Raw genomic sequence first — 22,187 nt, forward strand, 5'->3', positions numbered from 1 at the left:
AGAGGTTTCTTCCAATAATAGATTACTATGGACTTTAGGCCAGTAGAGCTAATAATGCTATTAGACCAGAATCACCTATTATAAAATACATATATATGTAAGCCTAATATGAAAAATGTTATTATAAAACACTCCAGCAATTAGCCCTCAAAAAGAAACTGACAAAAGAATTCACAAAGTACTTTAAGATTAAACACTAACAATATTTGAGACAATTATCTGTAAAACAAATCTTCAAACACAGGTAAGATATTCTGCTATTTGATAAAATAATGTAGTGGGATCATGGATCTAAAGCTGTAAAGCACTTCAGAGACCATCTCATCCAATTTAGATAGAGATAAGAAAACAAGCCCAGAAAAATGACTTGCCCAAGGCCACATAAACAGTGTCAAAGAAGGGATTTGAACCATGGTCCTCTGGCTTGAGAGCCAGTTTTCTTTGCACTATACTAGTAGACTTTGCTCACAGAGATGTTCTATTTGGTAGAAAAAGTTAAAACACACACAAACAGACACATACAGAAAAAATCATTCTGGAAAAGAGGCTAAAATAAATTTGAACGCTAAGGAAGGATCAAGGCAAAGTTATTTGTAATCTTAGCAACTGGGGTAATTTCATATTCACCAGGGGTACATTTTATAGAAATGGGGATGTTATTTAGGAGTCAATTCACAAGAGTAACCACCACAGTAAGAAATTTCCATTCTAATAACAGCTTATTTTAATGTCTTTGGCCCATTATGCTATAACGACTAAATACAAATAAAATGAATCCATGCTGGAAATGATACCATTTTAAAGTACTCAGGCACTGATTTTCAGAGTAGTTTGAAAAGGGGAGATTCTAAGTGGAAACTATTACTGATGCTATTACAAACTAAAACAACATGACTGAGATGATAGCAGCTAACATAGGGGTGCACAGTGGTCAAGGTGTGCTGTCACACCAATCCCATGCTCTATGCATACCTATGGCAGCCACATACAACTTCTTTTCATCTCTATAAAGCTCCTTATGAGAATGGACTATACATGTATCAAGGATTACTCAAGTAGGAGAGAAATTTGGAGTCATTAAAAGAACCTTGCAATTTCTCAAAAGTTAGAATCTAGCTATTTTTTCTCCTCCTTCTGTTGAGTTCTGACCCAACTAATTGCCCATGTGTAGTATCTGTCCAAAATAGATTATCTCTATAGACTGTCTATTCAACTGAACATTATAGTCTGGGCAATAGGCATTCTTCATCCACTTGGTTTTTCCTATGTGGGTGATTAGGCCAAACTCTTGAGTGGTTATGGATCTCAGGAGGTTTTGCAACATTTTGAAACTTGATGTAATCAGCACATTGTTATTCACAAATTGGAGCATCTAAAGGACCCTTCTGTCTAGAAATAGTTTCTCTTTGACTTGGACTTTGCACTGGATCTCTTTCACAATAGTAGAGAATACCTTTGGTGAGCATATGTCTCCCTGTTTTATCCTCTGCTTGATAATAATGACCAATGGATCACTGAATGAGGTTATCAACATCTCTCTTGAAGCATCTAGTACATTTTGGACATATAAATATGTAATAGGGATAAACAGGTGAGTCCCTCTGATCTACAGAACCCAGAGCCACTTCTAGTTGGCCAAAGGTATTCTGGCTCAGCTCTGAAGCACTTCAGGAGGGCAAGCATTTTTTTTTTAAAGATTTAAAACAAACAAACAAACATGCTTCCAGGGATTTGAAAGAATATAGATGCCTCAGTGATGAGCACCTAGTTCATTCCTAGGAAGATAGCATCTTCATAGACTTATACCCTAACTTTTGGTGCTGTCAGCTAGGAATAGTGATGGGGGCCACCAAACCTCATCAATAGTACCTGGATCCTAGGGATGGGGACTCTAGCATCTCCTCTGCTAAAGATAAAAGGAGAGCCCGCATAAAAGAGCTGTGAATCTGTAAACCCTGGGTGGCCTCTTGATGTCTCCTGTAATGACAGTAGGACAAAGAGGGTCTGTATCATCCCAAAGCACCAAGCCCTTCAAGGATGAGCCAGAGAACATACAGCCCATTGGAAGTGGTCTAGACTCTTGGAGATCATGGCAAGGGGAGCTTACCTGTTTGCCCCCATTACAAATAGGAGATAACTTGTTAGAGTAGAGCCTTTAGGATGGAATTTTACTTTATCAGAATAAATCCTTTCTTATTGTCAATAAGCACAAATAAATTTTATAGCTTTTTTTCATCTTGTATTTGTTTTTTTTTACTCCTTCCAATTTCATTCTTAATTGTCCTTGGTATGACTTAGCTCAGTTGGATCTCTTTCAGTCAGTTAATAAACCTTTAGTAAGAACCTAGTAAGTAGCAGGTACTTTGCTAAGGGCTAGGGATATAAAAAGAAGCAAAAGATAGTTCCTGCCTTTGAGGAGCTCATAATCTAATGAGGGAGACAACAAGCAAACAAATATGTACAGGCAAGCTATATACAGGATAAATAGGAAATAATTAAGAGAGGGAAACTATTAGAATTAAGAGAGATTTGGTAAAGGCTTCCTGTAGATAGGATTTTAGTTGAAATTTAAAGGAAGCTAAATAGAGAGGAGGAGGGAAAGCATTCCAGGCATGGAGAACATGCTCAAAGTAAAGAGCTGGAATGTCTTGTTCATGGGACAGGAAGAAGGCCAGTGTCTTTCTCTAAACTGTGCTTTCCTTCTATTGCTCCATGCTGTTTTATTATAGGACTACTATTGGTAATCTTCTATCATCTTTTTCCATAAGAGTTTACAAATGAATTTATATTTGAGTGGCAGTATAGTGAAATAGACAGGGCACAGAAAGGCCAGGGTTCAAATCACACCTCAGATTTTACTAGCTCTGAATAAATCATGAAACCTTTCTTTGCCTCAGCTTCTTCCTCCTAGAAATGAGAGATTGGTTTCTATGGCCTCTAAGATCCCTTCCAGCTCTATCTCTATGATTCTATCATATTCTAGACAGGCACTGCCTTGGCTGCCATACTGTTCTACTTTAAACATATGTGAAGTATTTGCTGACTAATATGGTTTTTAGGCCCTAGGTTTCTTAATTATAGAAATTTGTTTATATCGGTTAAATTTCTGTAAGAAATTATTATAAACATAATGGATATCCTTTCCTCTATCCATTTCTCCTTTTTGGAAGTTTGTTCAAATATGTCAGATTGGAATTGTTTTCAATGTGCTCCATATTTGTCTCATTTTTATTTTCTTCTAACTGTATGAATTTTGAATCCTATCCTAGGATATCTTTGATGAAAATACAAGAAGGGTACTGGTAGACTTTTACAGCTGTTTTCCTGTAGTAGATCACATCATCATAGTTATCCAAATGACTGAATAGTGTAGTGAAGATAAAATCTCACTCTATCTACTGTTTGTTGATTACAAACAAACATTTGGTGAAGTAGCACAAAATGTAGCCTTAAAGGCTCTCCACCAATCCCTCTTATAGAGACATATACAATCAAACAAGATTCCCTAAAATAGGTGACCATGGAGATAACTTTGTTTACTGATCTGCTAGGTATCAACATCAAAAGAGACATCAAACAGGGAGACAGATGTTCAAAGGTTATTTGTCAGTGTTAACAAGGATGTCCTCAAAAAAAAAAAAGGATGTCCTCTTGCAGCCTATCTCCTAAAAAGATATGCATGTGAGAAGTGGTATAAGCATGTATAACAGGGGCCAGTAATATAGCAAGAACAGATGGAAAGCCTGAGTTTTGCAATAGTGCATAGGAGATAATTTTTGAAAGCTAAAAGGAGGCTTTTAGCTTGTCGGGTGAAGGCTTTATGGGAAGATAGGGACAAGAGTTATACAGGATAAGAGTATGGATACATTTCAATCTGTACCAGCAGAAGGAGTATCCAAACCAATGAAATCATGGCTCCATTAAAGTATAAGAAATAGTATTAAAAAATGGAGTTTTCCACTCTATATTATCAAAAAATTTGGTAAGGGTGCAATAGAAGGAGCAAGCTGAGAGAGGTAGGAGATTAGGTAGCCTATTCTTAGCAGGTATTCCTCCCATTTAGCAGATGGAGAATTTAAGATGAGTAAGTGCTACCCTCAAAATTATCTAGTTCATCAGCAATACCATTGAGAACAGGATCCAGAATTCCTGATTTCTTTTTGTGGTCTATTCATTGATATTTTAGGGTAGACAATGCCGCCTCCTTTATGAGATGCAATATGAACAATTAAAATCTTGATGATCCTAGACAAATCACTTAACTTCTTAAAGACCAAGCAACTCTCTTAAGCTATAAATTACAAAGCAAGTGCTGATCTGAATTAATAGAGGGAGTTTCCTCACCCTATACTAGTGAAATCACAAGTCTAGACCAAAAAAAATCTTAATAAAATTTTAAGAATACTCTATCCTTCAGATGTTAGCTGTATTTGAGGGTCATAAAATAGTATAAACTAATAAGTTAAAATTTAAACTAAGGACAGTTTCATTGTTTTAATGTTCATTTAATGAGTTCTATGGAAAACCCACTGAAAATAGGTAAATCAATAGTCCTTTTTTTTCTTTACACAGTTTTGGAAGGTTAAAGAAAATAACCTTTTCAATACAGAGAGGTAGCTTGGTTTAGTGGAGCAAGGATTTGCATCGTGGTAAGGAAGAATTAGGTTCAAATATTGCATCTGACAAATAATCACTTTGTGACTGACTATGTGGCCAGGCCCTTAACCTCTTAGTGCTCCAAGATGAAGAAGTTACCATAGGCCAAGGTCTCCTACTGCATCCTGGTCCATCTCCAGTTGTCTTGATCTATATCTGGCCACTGGACCCAGATGGCTCCATTTGAGAAAGTAAAGCTGGTAACTTTGCACAGCTCTCCCTCATTTAAAATCCAATTCACTTGCGTGTCATAGCACTACCTCCCTGATGTCATTGTTCTCTACGAGAACAAAGGACAAACAACAACAACCACCACCACACTAGAGGGAAGTTCCTTATACCTATGAGATCACAGGTCCAGGCAGAAACACTTTCAATGATCAAGTGACTTTAACCATCTTTAAATCATTTAAATTGAATAGAGATTGCACTTTCTTTTCATTATGCTAAAGGAAAGTCCTAGAGTATTTTTAGATGGTTGCTACAGAAAATGAGAAGACTAGCTAATGTATTCAATTGGGGTTACTTACGGTCCTGACTGGTGGTCAATGTCTGCACCTTTTTGCAGAAGAACTGGTATTGCTTCATGGTGCTTATTTAAAACTGCCACAGTTAAAGAAGGTCTGTCTTCATTATTGGTACAATTGGGATCAGCTCCCTGCAATGGACATAAAAGGAGATATTTTAATAAAAACTCTGTAGTCCAACTAATAGTACGGTGAAATGATTGCAGAGATCGGTAAAACATAACTCTTCATGGACTAAAGGAGAGGGACTTTAAGAGTTAAGATCAGACCCACAGGAGACATGGATGTGTGAAGGAACAAATACGGATTCTGTACAATAGAGAAAGCAACTCAATTTGCAGTTCTGTGAGTTATGTATGGGAAAGAGGATTTCCTGGCTCTTAATGAGCTAGGATTACAAACTTTCTTTCCAAAGAACCCTCAGGGCAGGCGTTGAAGTGCTTAGAAAAGTGCGAACTTGGAAATCGTTCATATCCTTTCAGCCAGAAATCCTACTACTAGGTATATGTTCCAAAGAGATAAAAACCAGAAGGGTTCCATATATAACAAAACATTCATAACAGAACTTTTGTGTCAGGGAAAAAACCCAACAATTAAACAAAGAGGGTAGCCATTGATAAAGGAATAGATGAACAAATTCTGGTTTATGAAACAACAGAACATTATTATGCCTTATGAAAAGACAAATACAAGAAATTCAGAGACATAAAACAAAGAAAACAAAACCAAGAGACAAATATACATAATAATTACAGTAATGTAATAAAAAACAATACCAAAAAGCAGCTGTTTATTAATTTCAATGAGCAATCTTGGTCTCAGAGAGAGATAATGAAATATACTCTCCTTTTTCTTAGAATAGAGGCAGGAGACTATTGGTGCATAATATGTTGAATGCTTCCAGACAAGTTTGTTTTATTGGTTAGTTCTGTTGTCTTTCTTTGTTACAAGAGGAATTTCTGGGGGAGGGGTGGGTGGGAGGGAGAGTATATAGACAAATGAATGTGGTATTAAAAAATAGCCATCGGTAAGTCTATTTTTCTTTTCTTTCTTTCTCTTTCTTTCTTCCTTTCCTTCTTTCTTCCTCCTTCCCTCCCTCCCTCTTCTTTTTTCTTTCTTTCTGGCAATTGGGGTTAAGTGACTTGCCCAAGGTCATAAAGCTAGTAAGTTTCTGAGGTCAGATTTGAACTCAAGTCTTCCTGATCCAGGACTGGTGCCTCATCTACTGCACCACGTTGCTGCCCCCAGTAAATGTAGTAGCAATTTAGATTTGAAGATCTTTTTCATCCATTAATAGGCATGTGACCTGCAGGAAGCCTAGGTCATGTGTGGTGGGAGGAGCTTCCTGACAGGAAAAGGAAGTTATGTCACAGGAAATGCTAATGGGGGGGAGGGAGAGAGCAGTTATGACTGCTTATGGCTGCTAATGGCCACCCTCATGATGGTTAGAGCTGAACAGGCTGACTTAGCTGTACTGTGAGTTTGTTTTGGGTAAGACCCCAGCAGGGGGTAAGAGAGGTTTTGGGATGGTAAGGCTCTAGGTTGTGATGTTGTGTTTTGGGTTCCTTGCTGTTATGATGAAGTGGACTGACTGGTTGTGGGAGCAGATTGTTTGGTTATGGGATATGGTTCTCTGGTGTCTGAATAAATGGTTTATTTCTTCTACCTTCTATGTGGAGAGTCTCATATACTTTGTGATACAGAACTACATAGGCATTTTGACAATAATCTTCTACATTGTTATTATTGCCTTACTGTCACAGTAAATCTATTTTTAAGGACATATGTTAAATTTCCTAAAATTGTGCATATTGCCTCTATACTATTAAAACTTGAAGTAGGTAGCATTTAGCTTAAAGTTTTTAATCTAGTGGTTAGATCCATATTAAAACAGCTTTTTTATTTAACATGGGTTTAAAACAACATTGAAAAATGTTGTCAGAAACAAATAGACAGGAGGCAGTATATTTAACCGTTTTGAAGAGAGCCTTTGTTGCTATTATTACACTTACCTCATCAAGCATTTGTTCAAGCACAAAGATTCTTCCATCTCCTTTTAGACTTATTTCCTTCAAAAGGTGTCTACTTTCAGCCTACAGAAACACAGAACATGGTTTATAAACATTCTCTTCTGAGTTATACCTTTCCAATCTCTATCTCAGGCCTAATCTTGGGAACAAACCTCCTGACACGTTAAAGACTAGAGTGGCACTGAAATTGGTTTGCTTTAATCACCAACTTTGGCAAATTAACATGGGACCACAAATAATTGATAGAGGAGGTGAGAACTTGGTGGTGTAAAGGAAACAAGGAAGGAAATAAGTATTCATTAAGCATTTACTATGTGCCAGGTACAGGTAAGCATTTTATAAATATTGCCTTATTTGTTCTCACAACTCTACAACGTAGGTGCTATTATCATCCTCATTTTACAGTTGAGGAAACTGAGGCAGTCAGAAGTTCAGTGACTTGCCTAGGGTCGCACAGCACTCAGGTCTTTCTGACTCAGGCCCAGCATTCTATCCACTGCCTCACTAGCTTCTTCATGATAAGCCAGTGATATGGCTGTTGGCAAACAAATGGAAGTGGTTAATATAAAATGGTTAATTATAAAATCTGTGCCTGAATTATTTTTGGGCTCCTTTAGGTTCTTTGTGTTTTCAGCATTTTCTTTGCGGTAAAATAAAGGTTATCTTGTACTGTGTTTTCATTGTTACTATGAGTGCTTGTATAGGAGGAGATGCTAACATGAGTTATATGCTGAGGTTTCCCAGAGGAAACTCTGGGTACAGGTGATAAAAGGCTAACTAGAACAATCTCTTTGTTAGGGGTCATTCCCTAAGATCAGACGCTATCTTTGTAGACACAAAGTTTGGGTTTGCATTTCACAACTGGAAAATAGAACTTTTATGTCTCAAAGGCAGAAAGAAACCTACTTAGGGTCTTTAAAGGAGAAAAGGGAGTAGGGACGATCTCTAACAGCATCGGTAGATAGAAAAGACTCAAAAGAAAAAGAGGTTAAGCACAGAGAAGGAAAAAAGAGACTATAATCATAGTAAAGAAGCACCTTGACAGTTACATTAAAAAATATAGCATTAGTGACTCCATTTTGCCTCTGCTCACTACTCTGTGAAGCTAAGTTTGTAAATCACCTGATTTTGGAGAAGTCACAAGATTATCCAGCCTCCCAATGGTCACTCAACTTAAAGAATATCATGACTACCTCTCTTCCTCTCACCTCAGTGTCTCCTGATTCTCTCCACCAAAAACAAATCAGGTGTGTTAATCCCTATATCCTGGTTTTTTCCTGTTTTTCACTCCCTCCACATTGTATATTAATTGTGTAGAAATCAATGGTCAATGTCCTTGGCTACTGAGAGCCTTGTACTGGATTTGTTTCTGCCACTGAATGCATTGCTAAATAAATCATTTGCCTGGATAAAACTTGGTTTCTTTATTCCACTGTAACAATCCCCTTTCACCTGGTTACCTGTAATAGTCCCTGCCTCAAGTCTCTCCCCAGTACAATCCATATACCGTATAGCTGTCAAAGTGATTTTCCTAATGAGCAGATCTAACTACGTCACTTTCATATTCAATAAACACCCTACTGCCTCTAGGATAAGCCTTGTTTGGCTTCTAAAGCCCTTTACAACCTGTATGTCCAGTCTTTTTAAATGTTGATGCAACTCTATGAGCACAACCAATGGCTCTCTATTTTCTCTAGGATCAAATATAAACTCCATTTGCCTTCCCCATTAGACTGTGAGCTCCTTGAAATCAGGAACTGTCTTTTGCCTTTTTGTCTCCCCAGTGCTTAGCACAGCACCTGGCACATAGTAGGCTCTTAATATTTATTGATTGATACAACCCATCCCCCAAATTACTTTATTATGCATTGAAGCAGCAGAAGGCCAAAGTGGAGAGAGTGCCAGACTTGTCAAATCCTGTCTCAGACACTTCCTGGCTCAGTGACCCTGGGCAGTCATTTGACCTCTCTCAGTATCAGCTTCCTCATCTATAAAATAAGGATGATGAATAGTAGTGCCCACCTCACAGGGCTGTAGTGGGGATCAAAGGAGATGCTATGTACAAAGCACTTACAAACCTAAAAATGCTATATAAAAACCAGCGATTACATCATCACGATTGTTACTCTTATTACATTACTTCCCTTTATACAGTCTATGATTCAGACCAAGGGCGGGGAACCTGAAGCTTTGACGCCACTTGCGGCCCTCTAGGCTCTCAAGCGTGGCCAAGAATGTTCTGGAAAGTTTGGATTCAGTCAAAGGCATGCACTTGAGGGCCTAGAGGGACACATGTGGCCTTGAGGCTGCCAGTCCCCTACTCCTGGTCCAGTCTGGCCTTCTTGCTGTTCCTTGCACTTAGCACCCTCCATACCTTTGCACTGGCTGTCCCCCCAAACAGAGCCCGAAATGGATTCCCTCCTCACTTTTCCCCCTAAGAATCCTTATTTTCTTCAAAATTCAGCTCAAAGGTGGCCTTCTGTGTGAAGCTTTTCCTGTTTCTTGCAGTTGCTATTAGACTGTGAGCTCTTCGAGGGCAGGGATGATCTTTTGCCTTTCTCTGAATCCCCAGTGCTTAGCACAGTGCCTAGCACTTGGTAGGTGCTTAATAAATATTTATTGACAGACTGTAACCCCTCCCCCATTTTCTGTATTTATTTTGAACATAATTATACACAAATACGTTGTCTTCCTTGAGGGAAGGAACTATTTCATGTTTGTCTTTGTGTCCCCAGTGCCTGGCAATATGTGACATCTAGCAGGAGCTTACTCAATGTTTGTTGGTTGACTAGTTGTTTGAAATGTTCCTTCTGGATGTATGTCCCTAGGCTTCTAAGACAGACCTGAAACGAGAGGGGGCTGCTGGTGAGGCTGCAAGCACTCACAGAGGAGAGGGATTAAGATCTTGGTGGATGTTCAGTTCAAAGGCTCATACACTAGAACAACTCTTAACTCTGAGGCTTGGCAGAAACTACCCAGAAGGGGCCATCCAACAATGGTACCACAAAGAGCAAATTTTTTTCTCTGCCACTTAGTAGTTGCATCATGTTGGGTGAGTAACTGTGTTTCACCAAATCTCCATTTCCTAATTTATAGAATGGGAATAATAAGATTTTCATTTACTTACCATACAAGGTGGCTACGAAGAAAGTACTTTGAGATATTTCTAAATGTCATGTGGGCCCTCCAAAAGATTTCTGTGATTAGTTCTCTTTTTGAGAGGTCTTTAAAACAGTTTCTAAGAATTTGAGAGATTAATTAACAGGCAGAAAGGTACAATGGAAAAAAAAACTAAATTGGATGAAAAATTGAAGAGACATGGGTACTAGGTCCAATTAGTGACTTAGATCATCATTTAACCTCGTTTGACTTGTTTCCTTATCTGTAAACTAAAAAGGTTGGACTAGTTGACCTTTAAGGTCTCTTCTACTTCCTGAAATTTTGTGATTCTGTTTATTGAAGGTACTCCTTTTCTACCCTTCCATTGAATTGTTGTGAATAGCAGGGCTATCCCCTGTAGTAGAGAAGGCAATCACAAAGAATAAGGGTTGTACATACTGAAATAAGGTCTTCCTTTCCTAGAAATGGTATCTTCCTTTTATTCATTATGTCCCTTGTAGAGTCTGAGGTGCTTTGGTTGTTTTCATTTACTAAAAAAGGACATAAAAAAGTTAAGATTCAAAGAAATACTCTCTCCTTGCAGTATACTGGCAGATGAGACAATCTATGTTGAAGGGGGTGGTAGGGAATAAAGAAAATTAGATGGTAGAATTTGTGTTCCATTAATCCTGTAAGAAGGGTCCTTACCATTTCCTCATGAAGCTTTCTCTTAACCAAGCCATAGAACCTCATCATCCTGTTTCCAGGGCATTTCAGCTGGTATATACTTAATTCTAAGGAAATATCAACTAAGTGGAAGGGTGTCAATATATGAGTTATTGTAATGGGTGGTAAAGTACATTATTTTCAGGTTCTCTTCTACTATAGGTTGCTATTATCAAGTTTTATGAGATACTCTTAACTTGTTGGAAACATTAAGGGAAAACTCACCTGCGCACAATTGGCTACCATAATGTCCATTTCGACCTTCTATTGTTGTGCTTGGAAAATGCTTGTCATAATTTACTAGTTTGTTGGTGGAAATATTCTGGCAAAGGACATAAATAATGCATTTTAAAAGATAACCCTGAATTTTTTTTGCTTAATGAGTACACAGTGATTCTTCCTAGATAATTCAAAATTTTTTTAAGAAAGGCAATGTCTGAAACAAAAAGAAACATTGAAAAATAAAACTTAGCAAGTTAATCTTCAAAACAATGAGCTTTTATATAATACATATGTAAAATATATATTTAGATTCAGTTAATATTAAGAACTATTAGAATACCAAAGGAAAAAGAAAAATTAGAGAATTCAGAGCAGATAACTAACTGAAAGACCTCAAATTTTTAAAAAGGTATTGTATATTAATTTAGCCAAGATAAGAATAATGGTTGCAAGAAAGGATCAAGCCCTAGTATTGACAGTTAGAACATCAAGTAGATGTGATATGTTTAAAAGCAGATGAAGAATACTTCAGGATATAAAAGAACTGATAATCTGCCAACAAATCTCTGTAGCTACAAACACCATTACCAATATCGGTGGAGATAAGAAAACTTATAAAAAGATTTTTAAGAGTTAGGTGGAGTAGAATGTTAATAAAGATCAGGGTGAAAGACATAAAGTAAAATCAATGACTAAATTAGATTATATACAATGAAAATGGCACAGTATAAACATCTTTTCACAAATGGTTTCTCTCTATAAACATACAGCCACAAAGTGCAGGTAGAGACAGTGTTGTGGAGAAAGGAGAGATAACCTTTGAAAGCTAGATTGTATATCACTTCTAGAAGTGAATTTAAGGTTTATTATCTTAATGACAGAAACACATAAGAAATAATTCAAATAGCTATGTTAAAAGTTCATGTTTAAAATATTAAAAAAAACTAGATAAGTTATCTTCTGATTCAATTTAAAGGAAAATAAAACATTTAAAGTCAATAAAGAAATTAAGGAGATGATATGGACTGTCTGTGTGACACCAGGCAATTCACACAACCTCTCAGTAGCCCCAGGAAACTCTGTGTCACAATCAGGTAGAAGGGTATAAAAGGCAGAATAGTTGTTTATCTGCATTTGTACAACGTGTTGCCTAATTGGGCATTCCCTTCCCTAATGAAATCATAGGTCCAAATCCCAAATCTCAAATCAGAACTAAAAGGAACCTAAACATATGGAAATTTGAGACAGGATTATAGATTTAGAGCTGCAAGGATTTCTGGGGCCATCTAATCCAAAACGCTTGTTTTACAGATAAGGAAACAGACTTGGTGACTAAATGACTTTGCCCAGGATCATATAGGCAGTGAGCAATGGTACTTGGGCACTCTGGCTTCAAATCTAGCACACTTTGTATCACACCAAGCAGTCTCTGGAATAAATATAGAAAACAATGCTGTATATTTTTAAAAATCTAATCAATGACTTTGTGAATATGCATAAGTCCTTAGTAACATTGGGGGCCAGTTCCTGAATTATCACTCACTATAGCAGGTTGTGGTTGTCACAGGGTTGACTTCTTTAAAAAAATTTATTTTTCAAATTAATCAGTATTTATTCTCTCACTCCCTCCTCCATTGGGAAAAAAGAAAAACAAAGTTCTTATTACAAATCTTCATAGTCTCCATGTTGATTATTTTCAAATCTACCTATCTTCCCCCAACCTCTCTGCTCACCTCCTATCTTGCATCTCCAACTGCCTTTCAGACATCTTGAACGGAATGTCTGGTAGACATCTTAAATGTAACACATCCAAAACTGAACTCATCTTTCTCGCTAAACCCTGTTCGGCCCCCATCCCCACCCCAATTTTTCCTGTTACTGTAGAAGGTAGCACCATCCTCCAAGTCCCTCAGGTTTACAACCTAGGAGTCATCCCTGTCTCAGAAACTACCTCACACCCCCATATCCAATCTTTTGCTAAGGCCTGTTGATTTCACCTTTGTATATGTTCCCTTCTCTCTGCTACAGCCACTCTCTGGACACTGCCACCACCCTGGAGTAGGCCCTTATCATCTCATTCCTGGACTATTATAATAGCCTGCTGGTAGGTCTGCCTGCCACAAGTCTCTTCCAACTCCAATCCATCCTCCATTCAGACAGCAAAGTGATTTTCTTTTTATTTATTTTCAGCCCCACTGGATAGTATTTTTTTCCAATTACATGTAAAGATAGTTTTCAACATTCATTTTTATAAGATTTTGAGTTCCAAATTTTTCTCCTTCCCCTCGCCCCTCCCCAAGACAGCAAGCTATCTGATATAGGTTATACATGTACAATCATGTTAAACATATTTCCACATTAGTCATGTTGTGAAAGAAGAATCAGAACAAAAGGGGAAAACCATGAGAAAGAAAGAACAAAAAACAAAAAAAGTGAGAATAATATGCTTCAATCTGCATTCAGATTCCATAGTTTAATGCAGGTCTGATCACAACACCCTCTATAAATTCTAGTGGCTCCCTATGCCTTCAGGATCAAATACAAAATGCTCTGTTTAGCATTCAAAGCTTTTAGCAGCCTAGCCCCGATACCTTTTCCAATCTCCTCATACATCCTTCCCTGACATGTACTCTTTGATCCAGTGACCCTGGCTCCTGGCTACTCCAGAAACAAGACAATTCATCTATCTTGTCTGTGGGCATTTTCACCAGCTGTGCTCCATGCCTGGAATGTTCTCCCTCCTCAGCTCTGCCTACTGATTTCCCTGGCTTCCTCTAAGTGCCAACTAAAATCCTATCTTTTACAGGAAGCCTTTCCAATGCCTCTTAATTCTACTGCTTTTCCTTCTGTTAATTATTTACTATTTATCCTTATTTGTATATATTTGTTTGCATGTTGTTTCCTCCTTTAGATTGTAAGTTCCTTGAAAGCAGTCTTTTACCTCTTTTTGAATCTCCAAGTGTCTGGCACATAGGCCCTTAATAAGTGTTATTTGTTTGATAACTGAATGAAATAATTCCCACTTTGATCATGTCCAAAAATATTTCTCATTTGGCATCTTAAATCCATCATCTCTTTGTCATATTGTACTATTATTACTCATTAGCTCCCTTCACTATGTTTCCCACTAACAATTATCCAGTAGATCAGTAGACATTTTGAAAAGGCATTTACTAAGGAAGTTGAGTAAAAATAGTTTATGCCCCCAAATTCTGGGGCATACTCTCACAAATATACACAGATTCATGGAACTAGTGGACTCAAACTTAAAGAGTACAATGGTAGTGAGAAATATTGGTAGGACTGAGGTAAGGCAAAGGAATAACTCACAATTCTTGTTGTTTTGTTGCCTGGATGTACTTTCTTGAGTTCATACCTGGCATTTTCTATAAGGCTGAGAGTGGAGGCATCAAAAAGAGAAAGAAACTATCCTACTTATAAAAGCAGTTCCCTGTTAGGGGCTTTGCTCTATCTTTGGAACTGAAACCCTTACCCCCCCAAACCTGGAGTCTTCCATTGACTTGAAATGGTTTGCATACACACACACATGTGCATATATATATGTATGTATGTATATATGTGTGTGTACATACATCTCTCTATATATATCTATGTATACATCTCTATATCTCCATCCCAAGGAGTGTGGCTTTATATCAATGAATCATAAGATACTTCTAATGTGCTATCTGATTTCATCCAGAAACTAATATCCCAAAATTCTATAAAATTGATTAGGCATTTATTCATAAATTGTGTTGAAGTTGAAGGAAAATTCCTTAATACCCAGCACAATGAGTCAGCTGCAGCATCTGGGACTTCTGTGATTATGTTCATTGGGGTGGAGGTATAATCCCCGGCCCTTACACTCTTAACCTCCCAGATCCTCATTTTCCCCAACTGATTATCTAGCAGAGCTTAATGGATAGGAGTGGATTTGAAGTCAGGAAACTCTGGATTCAAAACCCAGCTCAGATGGATGGGGAATGGAGTGGAGGCAGTGAGAGAATTGAAATGAAATAAATGAAAATAAAAATGAAATGGAATAAAAAAAAATCCCAGGTCATACATTTACTAGCTGGGTAAATGAACCTGGGTAAATGACTTCATTTCTCCCATTCTCAGTTTTCTCATCTGTAAACTGGTGACAAAAACTTCTACCCTTTCCAGGCCTGTGAGGCTCAAATAAGTTCATGTATGCAAAGTATTTATGAACCTCCAAGTGTAATATAAATGTGAGCTCAAACATGGCTGCTCATTTAAAAAGTTGAGTTTTTACCACAAAAAGAGTTTTGGAATATGAATTAATTTCTTCTTTTTTTCCTCCTCCTTCTCCTCCTTCCTCCTCCTCCTCCTCTTCCCTCATCCCCCTCTGTCAAAACCACACTTGTTATTTCATCAATACAGAAAGCACTCTGTGAAAAACTCCCTTTACCAATAAAGCTCAGTCATAAGACTGTAACTTATTCTTAGAGAGTCGTCTGGGTCACTGAAAGGTTAAATGATGCAATGTAGCTGATATTTGTTAGAGACAGGTTTTGAACACCTTCCTGACTGTGAGGTCAGCTCTCTACATCAGCCAATATATCATGCTACCACTCACATATTCATTGAAGAATTAAAAAATAATAAAAATTTAGCTGTTTTATTTTAAAAGACAACTTTCTCAGACTATAAACTGGAGAGGTGTGGATTATCATTGGCAGAGGTAGCTTCCTCACCTGGAAGTTCCCTATATCAATGAAATCACAAGTCTAGTGTTGTTGAGTTGTTTTCAGTCACGTCTGACTCTCTGTGATCCTATTTTTGGGATTTTCTTGGCAAAGACCCCAAAGGGGTTTGTCATTTCCTTCTCCAGCTCATTTTACAGATGAGGAAACTGAGGCAAACAGGGTTAAGTAACTTGCTCACAGTCACATAGTTATTAGGTGTCTGAGGCCAAATTTGAACTCAGGTCCTCCTGATTCCAAGGCTGGAGCTCTATCCCACCTAACTGCTATGTTGAAATCAAGTAGCTATTTCTTTTCCTTTCTTTTCTTTCTGCTTTGTGTTTTTATTGATGTCTTTTTTTTAAACATAACTGTAATTTCTCCCAGTATCCCTCCTTATCGCTTCCCAAAGGAACATCCCATATAAGAGGTAATATTTTAAAGGCAAAAAGAAAAAGAGAAAAAAGTTCACACAACTGATCAATATAACAATAAAATCTAAAACTATGTGCAATGTACAATGCTTGTGGACCTCTCACCTCTAAAAAGAGATGCAGTGGGGCTATTTTTTTCATATCTCTTCTTTCAAGCCATGCTTATTTATTTAAATTTTTAAATATTCATTTGTGATTATTCTTTTTGTTTGTGGTAGTTTCTGTGCATATTGTTTTCTTATCTCTGTTTACTGCCCTCTGCATCAGTTCATGTAGATCTTTCCATGTATTTCTATTCCATTTCCATTTTCATATTCGTCATTTCTTTATATCACAGTAATATTCCATTATATTCATGTACGACAATTTGTTTAACCATTCTCATTCCTCAAATGATAAGCATTTACTTTATTTTCCAATTCTTTGCTTTCACAAAAAGTGTTGTTATAAATATTTTGATATGTAGGGCTTTCTTCTTCTCAATGTTTGTTCGTGTCCTTTGACCACTTATCGACTGCAGAATAGCTTTTAGTCTTCTATATATCTACAAATTGTTTATATATCTCAAATACCAAACTCTTATCAGAGAATTTTGATACAATGATTTTTTATCCCTGTTTTATTGCTCCCCATCTTATCCTAGGTGCCTTAATTTTGTTTGTGCAGAAGGTTTTCAGTTGTAGGTAATAAAAGGCATCTATTTTGTCTTTTGCAATTGCCTCTATTCCTTATTTGGTTAAGAATACTTCTCTGCGGTGGGGGTGGGGGGGTGGGGTGCAGAGCCAAGATGGAGACTGGAAAGCAGGGGACTGGCCTAAAGTTCAACCCCAGGACCCTCCAAACACCTATAAAAATGGCTCTGAACAAATTCCAGAACTGCAGAACCCATGAAATAGCAGAGGGAAGCAGGGCTCCAGCCCAGGACAGCCTGGATAGTTGCTGGGTAAGGTTTATCCCACAGAGCTGGGAGTGGAGCAGAGCAGAGCCCAGCATGGGCTGCGCTCAGACCAACCAGACTGGGAGCCTTGTGGAACAGGCTCTAGTGCCCTGAATCAGTGAGCTGTGGCAATTACTAGACTTCTCAGCCCACAAATACCAAACACAACAGAGAAGGTTAGTGGGAAAAAACTGCAGGGACTGAGTGCAAGGAGTTCACTGTTCGGCCACTGCCCTGGGAGCAGTGGAGGTGGTGCAGCTACAGAAGTACAGCTGCAGTTGCTTCTGGCCCCAGGCCCACCTGGTGGGAGGAATTAAGTGGCAGATCCCAGCAGGAGTGCAGAGCCTGCTCAGATCTGAGTGGAGGTCCGGGTTGGTGGTTCCTGGGGGAGGAGGAGTGCTAGTATGGCAGAGCTTGCTATGTAGAAAAAGATCTGAAAATAACAGTGCAGCCCCTCAAGCTTGGGACAAAGTACTCTATACTCCACAAGCAGTCATAACCTGACAAAAAACTCAAGGGTAAAGTAGTTGGCTGGGAACACGTCCAGGCAACAAAAACGGACTCAGATTCAGACTCAGACTTCGAAATCTTTCTTTGATGACAAAGACCAAAACATACAGCCAGAAGAAGTCAACAAAGTCAAAGAGCCTACATCAAAAGCCTCCAAGAAAAACATGAACTAGTCTCAGGCCATGGAAGAGCTCAAAAAGGATTTGGAAAAGCAAGTAAGAGAAGTGGAGGAAAAATTGGGAAGAGAAATGAGAGTGATGCAAGAAAACCATGAAAAACAAGTCAATGACTTGCTAAAGGAGACCCAAAAAAATACTGAAGAAAATAACACCTTAAAAAATAGACAAACTCAAATGGCAAAAGAGCTCCAAAAAGCCAATGAGGAGAAGAATGCCTTGAAAGGCAGAATTAGCCAAATGGAAAAGTAGGTCCAAAAGACTACTGAAGAAAATACTACCTTAAAAATTAGATTAAATTAGGAGCAAGTGGAAGCTAGTGACTTTATGAGAAATCAAGATATTATAAAACAGAACCAAAGGAATGAACAAATGGAAGACAATGTGAAATATCTCATTGGAAAAACCACTGACCTGGAAAATAGATCCAGGAGAGATAAATTTTAAAATTATTGGACTGCTTGAAAGCCATGATCAAAAAAAGAGCCTAGATATCATCTTTCAAGAAATTATCAACAAGAACTTCCCCGATATTCTAGAGCCAGAGGGTAAAATAGGAATTGAAAGAATCCACAGATCACCTCGAAAAAGATCCCAAAAAGAAAACTCCTAGGAACATTGTTGCCAAATTCCAGAGCTCCCAGATCAAGGAGAAAATACTGCAAGCAGCCAGAAAGAAACAATTTGATTATTGTGGGAATACAATCACAATAATCCAAGATCTAGCAGCTTCTACATTAAGGGATCGAAGGGCTTAGAATATGATATTCCGGAGGTGAATGGAACTAGGATTAAAACCAAGAATCACCTACCCAGCAAAACTGAGTATCATGCCCCAAGGCAAAATATGGATTTTCAATAAAATGGAGGACTTTCAAGCTTTCTCAGTGAAAAGACCACAGCTGAATAGAAAAGTTGACTTTCAAAAACAAAAATCAAGAGAAGCATGAAAAGGTAAACAAGAAAGAGAAATCATAAGAGACTTACTAAAGTTGAACTGTTTTGTTTACATTTCTACATGGAAAGATGATGTGTATAATTCAGGAGACCTCAGTATTACGGTAGCTGAAGGGAATATACATACATACATACATATATACATATATACATATATACATATATACATATGTATATATATATATATAGACAGAGGGCACAGGGTGAGTTGAATATGAAGGGATGATATCCAAAAAAATAAAATCAAATTAAGGGATGAGAGAGGAATATGTTGAGTGAGGGAGAAAGGGAGAGATAGAATGGGGTAAATTATCTCACATAAAAATGGCAAGAAAAAGCAGTTCTGTAGGAAGGGAAGACGGGGCAGTGAGGGGGAATGAGTGAATCTTGCTCTCATCAGATTTGACCTGAGGAGGGAATAATATACACACTCAATTGGGTATCTTACCCCACAGGAAAGAAGGAGGAAGGAGATAAAAAAGGGGGGATGATAGAAGGGAGGGCAGATAGGGGGAGGAGGTAATCAAAAGCAAACACTTTCGAAAAGGGGCAGGGTCAAGGGAGAAAATTGAACAAAGGGGATAGGATAGGAAGGAGCAAAATATAGTTAGTCTTTCACAACATGAGTACTGTGGAAGGGTTTTACATAATGATACACATGTGGCCTATGTTGAATTGCTTGCCTTCTTAGGGAGGGTGGGTGGGGAGGGAAGAGGGGAGAGAATTTGGAACTCAAAGTTTTAAAAGAAGATGTTCAAAAAAAAAGTTTTTGTATGCAACTAGGAAATAAGATATACAGGCAGTGGGGCATAGAAATCTATCTTGCCCTATAAGAAAGTAAGGGAAAAGGGGATGGGGAGAGTGGGGTGACAGAAGGGAGGGCTGACTGGGGAATGGGGCAATCAGCATATATGCCATCTTGGAGTGGGGGGGAGGGTAGAAATGGGGAGAAAAGTTGTAATTCAAACTCTTGTGAAAATGCTGAAAACTAAAAATAAAAAAAGAATACATGTCTCACTCACAGCTGGGAATGGGATATGATCTGCTTTTCTCCTAATTTTTTTCTGTAGTATGATCTTTAATGTTAAAATTACATAGTCTCTGTCCTGAAATGTAATTGGGAGAAAAAATGAAATACTATTGGAAAAACAAAAAAAATTAAAAATTAAGTAGGGAGTTCTTTCCTATTAGATTTGTATTTTCCAGTTCTTCAAATATAGTTATTTATTTCCATTGTTTCTGATTTTTCCTTGTCTAGTTTGTTCTATTGGTCTACTTCACTCTTTTTTTAAAAAAATATTTCTTTATTTGTGAAAAGGGAATAGAAATGTATTTTTATTTCAGTATTTCTATTAGAAAAATAATGTTCAACAGAATTACTATATTTTATGCTAGCAACTCTATATCATTGAATTTGTTGCCCCTTTCTTTTTAAAAAAACATTTTTTAACATTCTTTTTAAATTTTGAGCTCCAGATTCTCTCCTTCCCTCCCACACATCCCCACCTACTGAGAAGGCAAATAATATATCAATTATACATGTGAAACCATGCAAAACATATTTCCATATTAGCCACATTGAAAAAAAAAAAGCAAAAATAAAATAAAGAAAATTATACTTCAATTTGTACTCAGAGTTCATCAGTTCTCTCTCTGGAGGTGGATAGCATTTTTCATCATGAGTCCCTTGGAATTGTCTTGGATTGTTGTATTGATCGGCATAGCCAAATCTTTCACAGTTGATCATCATTCTAACATTGTTCTCATTGTGCACAATGATCTCTCAGTTCACTTTATTTTGCTTCAGTTCATGTAGGTTTTGCCGTGTTATATAGCACAATTGTATTCCATTACAACCATATGCCACAACTTGTTCAGCCATTCCCCAATTGAGGGGCATCCCCTTGATTTCCAATCCTTTGCCACCACAAGAGGAGCTGCTATAAGTATTTTTGTACTCATGGTGCTTTTCCTTTTTTTTTTGATCTCTTTGGGGTATGGACCTAGTCATGGTATTAGCGGACAAAGGGTATGCACAATTTGATATCCTTTCAGACATAGTTCTAGATCATTCTCCTGAATGGTTAGACCAGTACACTACTCCATCAACTACTCATTAGTGTACTTATTTTTCCCTCATCCCCTCCAGCATGTATTATCCACAGGCAAGCTGCTGTAGAGAAGAAATCAGATCCAGGAGAGAACAAAGGGCTACGGGGTGTTGCCGGTGTGGTTATGGTTAATTTTTTACTTAAAATAAGACCATTAAATAACAATCTTTACAATACTTTGTATGTAAGTGGCAAGGGACCATGAACATCCTTTGTACCCCATGGAGCCCGCTGTGCCACATGTGGCAAAATGCTGAAAAGAGCTTAAAGATGAGTTCTGGGTTGTGCCCCTAGACAGTGCCCCTACCTGAGACCCAGTGTCTAGGGTTAGTCTATTTTTTAGTTCTGTACTATTAAGTGGCTTGCCTATTGTCAATCTTAAAAACATATCAAGATAAATGGAAGCACTCCCATGAATTGTTAACTCAAAAATAATGAAATAAATAGATCTTCAAACTTAGGTTGTGTTTTTTTTTTAAACAATCTGACTCTTCCCACTCACCTTTATGATTTTCATGTAATTCAGCCTGATGCTGACTGCATAACCATCTTCATGGATTGTAGCTGAGAGAAGCTATTAAAAAACACACACACATAAAGGAGACATTCACAGTTGTTTGAGTCTCATTGGCCTGAAAAATAGCCTAGAAAATTAACGGACTTTGAGCTATATGTGGATCCTTAGATACTTAATTTTAATTAATAACTGGATATCTCCTCAGTTATGAAAGGGCAGAGTCCAGGAGAAATACTGGCAACATACTGGTTAGATTTTAGAAATCACTTAATTGTTTCTGTTAAATTGCCTTATCTAAAAATAGAAGGATTAGATTATGTATCTATTAGCAAAGATTTTTGTCTATGAGATTATCTAACAATAAAAGTAAACTAATAAAGGTAGATCATGTAATATTTAATAGTGAGAGAGATAATTTGTCCAAGATATTTTTAATATAGCTTAGTGCCATCAGGGCAATGAATAGACAAGATCAGGGGGATCTCCAAACCACAGTCCCCAAGTCATATTAAGCAGCCTTCTGTTCAGATGAATATTTAAGCGCATTAACAAGTTTTTGTGAAGAGAAATAAAGAT

The 22,187-nt window shown here is 37.5% G+C and overlaps 1 protein-coding gene across 1 annotated transcript in view; it reads right to left on the reverse strand.

Annotated features, from left to right (window-relative positions):
• DZANK1 (double zinc ribbon and ankyrin repeat domains 1) overlaps positions 1 to 22,187 on the reverse strand; it is a 132,609-nt gene that overhangs the window by 14,695 nt on the left and 95,727 nt on the right. Inside the window, exons 14-18 of the mRNA XM_036751307.1 lie at positions 21,597 to 21,668; positions 11,264 to 11,360; positions 10,772 to 10,863; positions 7,196 to 7,276; positions 5,187 to 5,314 (exon numbers count right to left, since the gene is read on the reverse strand). Of these exons, the coding sequence (XP_036607202.1) occupies positions 5,187 to 5,314; positions 7,196 to 7,276; positions 10,772 to 10,863; positions 11,264 to 11,360; positions 21,597 to 21,668 (470 nt within the window). The remainder of the gene's footprint in view (positions 1 to 5,186; positions 5,315 to 7,195; positions 7,277 to 10,771; positions 10,864 to 11,263; positions 11,361 to 21,596; positions 21,669 to 22,187) is intronic.

The sequence above is a fragment of the Trichosurus vulpecula genome, chromosome 3 (genome assembly GCF_011100635.1).
Source record: "Trichosurus vulpecula isolate mTriVul1 chromosome 3, mTriVul1.pri, whole genome shotgun sequence".
NCBI classification, from domain to species: Eukaryota; Metazoa; Chordata; class Mammalia; order Diprotodontia; family Phalangeridae; genus Trichosurus; species Trichosurus vulpecula.